At 35.5% G+C, this 12,054-nt stretch overlaps 1 protein-coding gene across 1 annotated transcript; it reads left to right on the top strand.

Annotated features, from left to right (window-relative positions):
- Window positions 1–309: 309 nt before the first annotated feature.
- Window positions 310–11,444, top strand: LOC142354879 (EF-hand domain-containing protein 1-like). Its single transcript, XM_075407220.1, has 11 exons — window positions 310–423; window positions 492–713; window positions 790–926; window positions 2,687–2,840; window positions 2,916–3,071; window positions 3,470–3,680; window positions 4,236–4,386; window positions 8,630–8,699; window positions 8,906–9,046; window positions 9,265–9,656; window positions 11,177–11,444. The coding sequence occupies exons 1-11, from the start codon at window positions 322–324 to the stop codon at window positions 11,427–11,429; spliced, it is 1,989 nt and encodes a 662-aa protein (XP_075263335.1). The 5' UTR covers window positions 310–321; the 3' UTR covers window positions 11,430–11,444.
- Window positions 11,445–12,054: the final 610 nt, after the last annotated feature.

Raw genomic sequence — 12,054 nt, 5'->3', positions numbered from 1 at the left:
CTGGGGGGAGCATAACGTACTGGGGGGCACAAACGGAAAAGATCCGATTGTTTTTATTGCTGACAGTTTTTATTTAGTTTTGATAGCGACATATACCGACCGTTACAATCAAACGCTTTTCCGTAATCAATAAAACATGCATATAACTCCGCATTGTCATGTTCTTTTTGATGGTCCGTTTGTTAATTTGTCTGTGGATTTTGAACTAAATTAAAATTCTCTTCTCTTTTATCTTCATGACAAAAATTCGTTGTACATCCGACTTCTACTTTTACTCGAAGGTTCATGTGACATGCAGAATAAAAAGAATTAAAATATTGCATGCATAAATTGAGTGTCCAATTTAATATTTGTAATATGGCTAGTCATTTGAACACGCACTCATTGCCCTTTCTTCCGGGAAATACATTTCAAGATCCCACTGTAAGTTTTCTGTTATTTATCTCGTATTCTCAATCATTTTACTTCTAATAACGTTTTTTGACTTTTAGAAATCTCGTTATCACGTGCCACAGACCTTAGGCTTCAAAAATGGGTTTGCTTTGAAAGACAAACCACAGGTGGGTATTGGTGGAGATCCTCTCCACTATAATGCCCTAAACGAAGATGATCTAAATGAGCTATCTAATTTCAAACCGACTTTGACTTATGGGCAAGCGAAGCAGGCACCTCCAGAGGAGTTTATTCCAGCTCACGTAGCTTTCGACAAAAAGGTAACAGAATAAACATAATGTCTTGCATTATACCAGACTAAATTTTTAAAAATATTATTTCATTTGTTCATTACAGGTCCTGTTGTTCAACGGATACTTCAAACAGACTGTTTATGAATCCCAAGCTGAATATTATCGAGTCAGGCCTGTGAAAATTTACTATTATTTGGAAGACGACACGATATCTGTCCTGGAACCTCATGTGGAAAACAGGTATTGCCTACAAAAACTTTAATCAAGCTACTGTTGCATCATATTTCTAAAGTAACAGTGCTGCAGTAAATGTCGACATCATCAGAGTTGCTCAAATTAATGGGATCTATGCTGTTTTGCCCCCCCCCCCTGCTTAGTGAGCATAAATTTTTTGACCCCCAGGCGCACGTGCTATTTTTTAACATAGTAACGTGCCATGTAACAACATATAATTTGTAACTGGGGGTCATAAAAACACTGGGGGACTGAAACAGAATAGATACAATTAATGTTTAAATCGATAACACGTTTAAATTCTTCGAACTATTAGTACTTCATGAAACCCGATTTTAAGGTAATCTTAATACGGCTTGCAGATGGTCCTTATTTTAACCAGACGGTGGTTATTTTCTTTATTATTTGCGTAAATTCTAAAACCAATTTAACTCCCATAAACTATCGTAAAAGCAATCAATAACAAGTCAGATTGTCTTTTGTAATTTTCGCAAGAATATTGGATGACAATTTAGCAGCATATCAAGTTTTCTTACCTGAGCTCAATTGTTTCTCAAGCACAGTTTCCTGCTTTTTATTTGGTCAAACTTGCTGAATGTTTTTTTTCTGTGTATTTTAATTCACATGAGCGAACAAGAACAGATTTATCTGTTTTGGAAAAAGTAGCAAAAAATAACTAAAATGTTGAGAAACCAAATCCTACCGAGTGGCAAATCTGATAGCCAGCGGAAACATTCAATTAAAGCCATAAAAGGGACTAAAAAGTAGCCTATGTGTACATCAGAAAATCTATCAAACCCAAAATTGTTTAAAATTGGGATTTTCAAGTTGTTGGAATATGGTTAAAATTTGTGTTGCTAGAATCTGCGTTTCGAGTTTTTGATGTACGAAATTCGAGTTTTATGAAAATTTTACTTGGACACGTAGAAATTTTTCCAAATTGGTGTGCAGAAAAATCAAGCCTCGTATAAATATGCGGCAATTTCGAAAACTTGCTAGTTTCTAATAGTGTCCGTGAACTACCTAAAAGGTCATTTAGGGCCTTGACTATTCCTTTATTTGCTGGGTATTTCCCATTATAGCCCCCCCCCCGAAATTAATGCCCCCCATTATGGTATAATTACCATGATTGGGGGGCTATAGGTTATCTGACCACTAATTTGGGGGGGGCTATAATGGGAAAGACCCAATTTTCTTTACCATTTGGTCTCGTTTTACAGTAATCGCTGTATTTATTATGCGTTACTTTGCTCACTTGATGTGGTCATGTTGTCGAAATTTGAAAATTAAAAGAAGCAGGACAAACCGATAAAGCCACGTCTTTAAGTTACACTGCATAAGAGCTATGAATTACCGCGAACGAACGGTAGTTGGTGTTACTATTAATCTGGATAACGTTGTTTAAAAGCTAGAGTCCGTATAGTTGTGTAATCTAACTGAAACTGTTCACCAAATTGGAGAATTTTGAAAAAAGAGACTTTCAATCCCTATCTTTTCCTCCGATCTTTTTTGTTTCAATTTTTCTGTTATATTCCGACATTTTTCTAGTTTTTGTGAGTTTTTTATTAGAAAATCAGCAAAATAAGCAGCCGTCATGTTTTGTTTGAGCGCTTTTGTTTTTGTACACTTTTCTGTTATATCTATTAATCATTTTATTTAAGACTTCAGAGACGCATCTTCATTTCTTTTGACATTACAAATTGATGTATTTAGCTACAAAAAAGTAATTGACATAGCCAAATAATTTAGTTTTTGTTTGATTTTAGCGGAATTCCTCAAGGGAAACTAATCAGACGTCAAAGGCTTCCAAAGGAGGATGCTACTGGAGAGCACTATACATACAAAGATATCAAAATCAACGATACAGTTACATTTTACGGAAAAGTGTTTCACATAACAGACTGTGATGTGTGGACAAAGGTAATTTTGAAATCTCTCAGAATATTCACATGTAATGTTAGGTGGTGCCGAGTTATTTAAACTCACTATTTTCAGGAATATCTTCTCAGTCAAGGTTTGGTTGTCAACAACTTTGTCGAAGTTCCACCCGATCCGTATGAAGAAGATAGGAAACGACGCAATGCTCCAAAAACATTCACGACCAAGTCTGACTTTGATAAACTCAACCAGTTCTTAACTCTTGATCGAAAGGTAAGCTTTCATTTTTATAGTGCAATACAAAACTTGGCAAATGGACATCGATTGAACCCTGTGAAGTCATAAGCGGGTAAAACTTTTATTCACTCGGATCTTGTTCGCGCTCAATCCGATTAGATAGTTTGAATAAGATTAATAAATACTAAATAACTGCATATTTTTATAAATATATATGTTTGTTTCTTTCGATTTGTATAATTTTTGGATCTTTTCCACTATTGCCCTATAATGATTGCCTCTTCGTTATTCTTCCCCCTTCAGTACGTTATGAGCACCCAGTTATTGAACAGGTGCAATTACATAATAGTAAATCATTATTACACGTGTACTTTGGGTGCAAATAATATGCCTCCTCTAAGATGTTAGGAGGAGGTCCAATATCTGTATTATAGGTTCTGAGATTCTTCTGTGTGTGGGATGATCGGGATGCGATGTTTGGAGAAGTGCGACCTTTTATTATTCATTACTATCTGGTAGACGACAACGTTGAGATAAGAGAAGTTCATAAAACGCCAGAAGGAAGAGATCTGAATGATGGAAGAGACCCTTTCCCTCTGCTACTGTCAAAGATGAAACTGCCAAAAAATATTTATGACGTACCTCGTAAGCATTTCAAACCTCATATTTTAACTTAGTAGTAACAGTAGTAACTTTGACGAATCTTTAACTCTCTCCAACTCATACCGAGATTGGCTCATTATAATCCCCAAAAATTATATAACCCGATGTTGTAAACTAACGTTAATAATGAGCTCTATAATAGGCACGCCATGTTCTCCAACTCGTTATCTGGTAACTTTACCTACACATCTAAAGTGCGAATGGGTAAGATACATTTCTTCGCAACAATTGTTGTCAAATTTTTCAGCTGCAGTTTTGCGAAATATGCGCGGGACTGTTTAGATGCAAAATGCTACGAATTATCCAATATTGCTTTTTGAACAACATACACAATGGCGTTTATGGTTCATATGCAACCGTAAAAGGTCATTAAAGCGGGGATATGGTTACAAAAGAACGATTGTATTAATTAATTATACATGGTCTTTGTCCTTTGTCGGCAAGTTCCAAAAATTAGCGCATAATTAATCAAAGGTGGGGGCGCTGGCTCGTAGTATTGTTTTTTTCCTTGCTGATTTTTATCGCCACTCTGTTTAGCGAGCTTCCCAACCATTTCGATGGAAGCGAAAGAGACGGAACATACAGAGTACTTCACTCCGGCTGACTTTATGATTGGGAACACGGTGACCATGATGAACAGACGATTCCTCATCTATGATATGGACGAATTCACAAAAGAGTTCTACAGGTACATGTCCACATGCCTTCTAGCCTACTTCAACTGAAGTCTTTTTGTACATACTGTCATATTGTACTTATTGTATATCGACTTTTTGCTCACGTAAAATAGTGAAATGTTTTAACTAAGCTTTTTTTCACTTCAGGTACCTTTTCACGTATTTTTACACGCTGCGGTGAAACGTAGCTTTAATTTCAAAATTATTTTATGAAGTGAAAGTGGGAATTGGTGTCATTATTGACGGAGCGATAGCGGCTATTATTGGGGACATCGAGTTTTTTACAATCCAAGAATTGGATTGTATGTGCTCTGTCTTTTTACAATTCAAAGAATTTGAATTGTATTGGGGCGCTGTCTTTAAGATCTGTTAACACATTTTCATAATTTTTGAAGTCAAATTGGAGTAGAGATTGTGGTCACGCCAAAACAGGAACTGAAGCGAAAAAGCGAGTGGGTTTGCAGAGAGAGGTACAGTGAGAAAACGGTGTTTGAACAAAAATTTGCTTTCTTGATAGTGATTTTTTGTTCACATGCGGCAATTTCACTTTGATTTTTACTGTTTTTTTTTCAATTGTTCGGAGCGTATTTTTTCTAATTTGTTTTTCCAATGCATTTGTAGTTGGTTTTAGGCCTAGTTTTTTGTCTGAACTAAATTTCCATTTCTCGCTAGTGGCTCACATGCGGCATTTTGACATTGCTTTTCTGTTTTTTGATTTATCTGATTTTTTTTATTTTTTAGAATTGGTTTTCCCAATTCATTCATAGCCCGTTCTAGGTCTAGTTTTTGTTTAGTCAATGAAATTTTTTGAGTTGTGCGTCAGGACTTGCCCTACTGTGTTTTTTGATTTTTGTAAGATGTTTTCACACATTTTTCATGACTTTGAGCTTTCAAAACGGGATAAACATATAAAGCTCATCTGGCATCAAGTTTCATTAGAGGCCCTTAACTGCCTTTATTAGTCGTTCAAGTGTTTAGAATGGTGAGGCTACTGGGATGGCCGTAATTCAAGGTAAAAAGGTCATTAGGTTAAAATTAGGCGTTTTAGCCAAAAATGTTGCAATTTTCTGTGTTCTTTCGTCATTTTTCGAATTTTTTGTTAAACCAGTCTAAAATTGAGGGTCGCAAAAATTTATAAAGGTCTTTTGCAAGAAATTTATGACAATTTTAAGAGCTATATCTTTTGGTAGTCGGAACATAAACACGCAAATTTATACTAATTTTTACAATTTTTTCAAGTTTTTTTTTAGAAATTTTGTCATTTTATATTCGGCCAACGTCAAGGGCCAAGGAACCTCCTCTGGGGTTTGATAATGGTTTACTGAATAGCTGCTATTTGCATTGAAATAGTCCTCAATTTCTTATTATCACGAATTCTTATTATCACTGCTCGAGGTAATGGTTTTGTTATCAATATTTAAATAACACGAGTTTTAGCAATTTTTGGATAATTTAATTTTTTTAATATTTCCGAGAATTATTATGTTCAAATTTATTGATCGTTATGAGCCAGTGAAACTATTTAAGGATTGAAAAAGAGATACTGAATAGTCTCTGGAGACATTGAAATGGTTTTGAGGATTTTGATATCACGAATGTTATTAAGATTTTGTTTAAAATTTGCAATTGTTTTTTTTAATGTTTTTGAAAAGTTGTCATTTTCCAAGCTTAACTATCTTTGCTGACCAGGGAAAGTTTTTTGGTCTGGCAAATGGGTTACATGGCAGAACTCCACAGACCAAAAGTGATTTTGAACGTTTTTTTCGCAAAATTTAGAGACTTTCTTTTAATTTTGCACTTGTCAGTTTTTTCGAAGCAATTGTCATGTTTCTCGCGTTTATCTACCTTTAGTGGATAAAGAATTGGTTTCAGGTCTTGTGCTTGAGTTAATAGGCATAATGAATTGTATCATATTTGGCCTTCAATGTAAAAGCTTCAAGAGTTTTAGCAGTGATTTTTTTTTTAGTTTGTTTGATTATTTTAGTTTCACAACTTGAGATTTTTTTTTTTGGCTGGGAATGTTCAATTGATCTGCTTGTCTGGTACATTAGATTTCAGTTTTTAATTCAATTCTTTGGATTGTATTTCAGGATTTGTCCAGCTGTGTTTTTTTACTTCGTCGTCTCCATCGATGATTCTTGCGACGTGACTTCTTGGAATTGGCTTTTTCAATTTCAGTGATTTATACTGCTTTGGAGTTGAAATATTTGTGCGTGACGTCATTTGTTTTTTAGTTCGATTGCGTGACTTAGCTAACTCAAAAAAATGACTTCTGAATTCGCTTAATGAACTTTTATGAGCATGTACTAGTTAACAGTCAATAGTGTACATCTAAGTAATGCCAAACCTATATGCCCTAATTCTTGAGTATTAGAGTCTTGAGTTGTGATTTTGAATAGTAATTTTGAAAAAGCTTCATTAGGGTTTTTTCCTTATAAAGCGTATGTTTCTCATAAAAATGACAGTTCGAATCTAACCAAAAAGTCTATTAAAGGACTGGTGGTCAATCTGTCTATCTTATATTTTTTAATTGTTTCAATTCATGGAAGGCCACAAGTTCTATCGCTGCTATTTTTCGGCAATCTGCCGGCTATGTTTTGGTTTGTTTGGTTGCCAAGCGCTAACTTTTTTTATTTAGTCGCAAAAAGTAGGGATTTTCAACCATATCAATTCCCCCCCCCCTTCCCGTTTATAATAGCAGCCAGTTATAACTAACCTTTTTTTCACCTGCAATTTTGATGAAGTTCGAGCGTCTGCGAAAGGACCCGAGAATTTGCTTTATAGAGATTCAGGGCAATTTAATTATTTGGCTTCTCTTTAGCCATATTCAATTTTTAACTCTGAATTGCTTGTTACACGGTTCCTAAAACATTCAATGTTGCTTTCAGTAAATATTCTATGAAAATTGGGAAAGTCCAAAATTGCTTCAAAAAAGTTTTTTTGTCCTCAAACGACAAGCTGGCCACCAAGCCAGAAGCCGCAATTTCTGCTACATAACCCAAAGTTTTATGAAGCTAGCCATTAAACCAACTGGTCTTAAGCTCTCGAACTTGGGCATATCTTATAACCCATTCTCATGTTCTTTCTTGCTCCTCAAGGCTTCTTAGCCAAGTTTACGTTGAACAAGTAGAGCTTCTTGTCAAGCTTATCTTACGCACAATTTACATTAGTTTGTTCTCTCCCAACCTTCTAACTTAAAAGAAATTAGTCTTCAGCTGCTGATTGTTTCCATGACAATTTTTGAGACAAAAAGTACATTTGGAATTTGTTGATTGCAATTTATTTTTGTTAGGGGTGTTAGCTGGCCAAATTACTCTAAAAGGAATCAGTACAGCACACGAACCAGTATCTCTCACCTTGAAGCCTAGTGGTCGAACCATTACACCAACTTATCTTAATTTCTCGAATATGAAATCTCTTATATCCCATTCTCTTGTTCCTCAAGACGTCATTACTCAATCCAAATTTATTATGAATCAATAGAGTTTCTTGTGAAGCTTATCTTAAACACAATTAGATTTTTAGTTTTTCTCAACATTCTAATTCTTTGATAAGATTGATGATTCCCTTGAAGCTGAAAGTTCTTGTGTTTGGTCAAGGATACTTCATTCCCATGCTGTTTTTGTCATTTATCCTTGGACCAGTTTTTTTCTACTATCCCTCTTGATAAATCTGATCTTCTAGTCAGTTAGTTTTTTTTAACTTCTTTTATCTTTTGGCTAATTATTCATGCTGGCAATAGGTAATAATAAGAATTTGATTTTAAATATTGACTCTATACAACAGGTAAATCAGGATCCGAAATTTTAAAACCGGATTCCTAATTTCTGACTCCTAAGAAATGTCTTCAATTGCTATTTTGTTTTAACAAAATTAGCATCAATGCTTAACAAGCTGAACAATTGAAAACAGTGTATCTTATTATTTTTGTGCTTTTCTAGCTTTTTTCCATTTTTTTCTCATAATTATTTTTTAGCTATGAGTGGTTTTATTTTTTAGACTCTAAACGGTTAATTTTATGAGATTTCTCTATTGAAACAGTAAGTATAGCGAAATACCTTCAACTTACCGTTTCCCATACACAAATTTGCGGTACTTTAAAAAGTTTTGTGCATACTCCTGAAATATGCTTCAAGTTACCCGCGCTACTGTGATCAGAGTTATGAATATTTGAAAGAGGTCAAGATAAGAACTATGTGCTTCTTCATCAACATTTAACTGAAATATTGACGATTTCGCGCGTTTTTGACTTAGGTACAACTACGGTCTCAAAGACTTCACTCCAGTCAAAGTGGACCCTCCTGCATGCGATGTTCCCAAAATGGTTAGCTGCTTCTTTTACATTTTGCTTTTTTACGTCATCGACATTTTAAAATAGTCATTTACTGTCATAGATGGTTCTGAATCAAGTTTCTCATAAGTGACTGAAGTCCTTTTGAGTAAAAATATTTGAGTAAAAAATATGATACAATTGTTTATAATTTAACGATTTTAAGTGCACAGTAAACTACTCACTTCTGTGTTATGCAGTACATTCCGCCCTACAATGGCTTCGGATCCCTGGAGGATTCGTTGGGTTCCTGTTTCCACCTGGAGCCCCAGCCACCCCGAAAGGACTTCATCAAGATGTTGTCCAACGACCACAACGTCCTCAGATTCCTTGCCGTCATGGTCAGTTAATTTTCGACACTCCTATAATTGTATACAATGAAATCAATGATGGGGCTTAAAGATCTTTGCTTTAAAATTTGTGAATCATATGTATGGATATCCTGAGAAGTCGTGGGCAGCATTCTTTAATATTGATGGGCAGCATTCTTTAATATTGATGTTCGTACCTTAAGAAACCGCCAATCATTTTTAGAGGTTCTAAGTTCATTTTTTTCCAGGATGAGAATGACGAGAACGCAAACGCTGATCGCCAATTCATAATCAACTTCAGTCTTGCTACCGACACCTTCATGATCTACGAACAACCCACGCGCAACTCGGGTCGAGGAGCTGGCAAGTTCCTGACGCGAACCAGGATTCCCAAACCAGGTTGCGACATCAACAACCCCGAATTCTACGGACCCCAGGATCTGGCGATCGGAGACGTGGTGTATGTGTTCAACAGGCGATTCAAGATCATCGATGCTGACGTGTTTGTATTGACGTATCTGAAGGACCACAAGAGCCGGTTCCCTGGAATTGACAAGACGATAGCTAGTTTGGAGAAACTGCACACGGAAAACAAATTAGGAGGTGGACTTATGGATTCCCAGGCTCCTGCTGGAATGTCGTAAGTAATTTTTAATTGCTCTCGAATTAAGTTTGAAACAATTCTTGTAAACATGTTGATATTTTTTAATGCAAAATTTTCACTTGACGGTTTTGACTTTTCCATGACATCTGCATCCTCGACTTTTTCGTTTTGCTTGATCTAAATTTTGCTCTCATTCACAAGTGTCAACAGCTGAGCTCAAGTGACTACTAAAAGTCAACTGAAAAGTGCGCCGAAATCGGTGCTATTTTTTGAATAATAACTTCTGATGACGTCATTTGAAGCCCCCCTAATGATTATACTTACACCCCCCCCCACCCTGACTGAAGCGGGCTGCAATATATTTGAGCTCCCACTAGTCGTTCGAGAGCAATTCTTCCAACGCCAGTCGGTTATTTTTCAATTTTTTTAAAGTAGCTTTCAATTAATAAAAATGTTATTGTGAATACTAAATTCACCGAGAATTTAACCTAAGAAAGCTGACGATGTTCGACTCAAAAGTTAAGGACACTGATCCTGATTAGTGGAATTTGAATAAATGGTGGCGAAATTTTCTCTTGATGAACTATTTAGTTTGGAAAGAAAGTAAGATGTTCCTGTATAGTTTTTGTTTGATGTCAATATTTCGAAAATGTTTAAAAGTTTGTATGTGCTTTATGATAGATCGACTATTTTGTATTGCAGCAAGTAAAGTATACTCCATTATTTATGCATGTATTCACAAATGTCGCATGTCACAATTCAGAATGCACCTGTAGCTCTGCTCTTCAATTTTGACCATAGAAATTGAACTTCACTTTGGATATATTATTGCTCGAATCTCAGAAATCATTTCCAATTTCAGCGATAATCACCAGTTGCCAATGATATCTGGCTCCGCTAGATCGATCACAAGTAGTTGTCACCTCAGTGGAGGCATCGTCTCATTTTATATTTAAAATTTTGACATCGAATTGCGTGTACAGGTTAGAAAGTTGCGTGATCTCGATTGTGTTTTCGTGGTTTTCACTCTGATATTGTCATAACCTACATTTCACTACCCCGCCCCCACCTTACCGTCACTCTCCCACAAAGTTTGAAAGTTTCTGATGATACTAGTTCAAGAGAAAACTCATTTAGGACTCTTTGTGATTTTGTAGGGTAGAGACCAATGTAAATTTATACAAAATATATTTCATTTCCAAATGGGCCGTTGTTAAGATGCAATGCAGATCATTTCTATACCCGATGTGCAATCTGAAGCAAAAAACAGATACGCGTCTATCTATGGTTTCAGATTCTTTAGGAACATCTTTTTCAGCTAATTATGTTTCAACTACAGTTGTTGCCATAAATAGAAAACCGTTGAATTTGTGAATCCAGTACCATCTGCAAGCTCAGTGGCTATTTTTAAGAGCAAGAATTTCTTCGCACATTGAATTGAGTTTCGCACTGGTGTTCACAATTCGCACCGAAGCTACTGTTACGACTATACCAGACAAATGTCGCTCATTAAATATTTATCATTTGCGTTGTTGATATTTTGTGGCTTGTGATAGAGAGGCGAGGAAGGCGGAGCTGGTTCAGATCCTGGGAGACCAGTTGAGACGTGCCCACTTCAACCGATTCTTCAGCATTAGGGACGCATTCCTCAAACTGGACTTCAACAGGGACAAGTACGTGCAGCCGGATGAGTTGGCCAGATACATCGCACAGCTCAACATTCCCATAGAGCCATACCTCATCAAAGAGGTTAGTTTTAAGCCTCATATCATCTCAACGTACTTTTTTTGTTCGAATCCTCCTACTTAATTTGAGTGAAAGGAACGTTATGCTAGTCTGACTTTTTGTCAACTTTGGTGATCGATATCTTTAACGAAGTAATATCCTTGAAAAGCTATTGAAATCCTTAATCGATACTTGAAGACTTTCCAATTTTTCGTTTCTCGGAGAAAAATCGGGACTTAGTTGTTCACAAGTTTTTCACTGTTCAAAATATTTAATGAGAAAAAAAGAAATGAGATACAAGAAATTCTGAGTATACATTTGATTAATAGCATTGTGATGAATTACAATTGAAAAAATTGGTCATTAACTATTTGCATTTCTAACAAATTTGGCTACACGCGGAGTTGAGTGTATTAAAACATCATCAACCACTAGAACGGTTAAAGCATTTCTTTAGGACTCTTATTTCGGTTTCCAAGAATTATACTTCTACGATGTGGTTTTCAACTATAAATTAAGCAAATATATTATTTATAAATATAATGTTGCTTTTAATTGAAAAAATATATACTTCAAAATTTAAAGAAAAGATTTTACTTAATTTTTTTCAGTTCACAAGCTGCAAATACACGCAATTTCTTTAATTGAAACTGGACACTCAGTTTAAAACTAGACTTTACACAGTAAAGCTCTTCAATCTTACAAAAAG

This window comes from Convolutriloba macropyga, unplaced genomic scaffold, assembly GCF_964194025.1.
Source record: "Convolutriloba macropyga unplaced genomic scaffold, txConMacr16.3 SCAFFOLD_925, whole genome shotgun sequence".
Lineage (NCBI taxonomy): Eukaryota > Metazoa > Xenacoelomorpha > Acoela > Convolutidae > Convolutriloba > Convolutriloba macropyga.
The sequence above is the reverse complement of the archived record's forward strand: the minus strand, read 5'-3'. Positions and strand labels throughout refer to the sequence as shown.

Excerpts from the sequence above, each read along its gene's own strand:
- LOC142354879 (XM_075407220.1), top strand. The coding sequence starts at position 322 with ATGCATAAATTGAGTGTCCAATTTAATATTTGTAATATGGCTAGTCAT. Across the intron at positions 714-789 it reads ACGTAGCTTTCGACAAAAAG|GTCCTGTTGTTCAACGGATA; the intron begins GTAACAGAATAA and ends TGTTCATTACAG. Across the intron at positions 9,047-9,264 it reads TCAGATTCCTTGCCGTCATG|GATGAGAATGACGAGAACGC; the intron begins GTCAGTTAATTT and ends ATTTTTTTCCAG.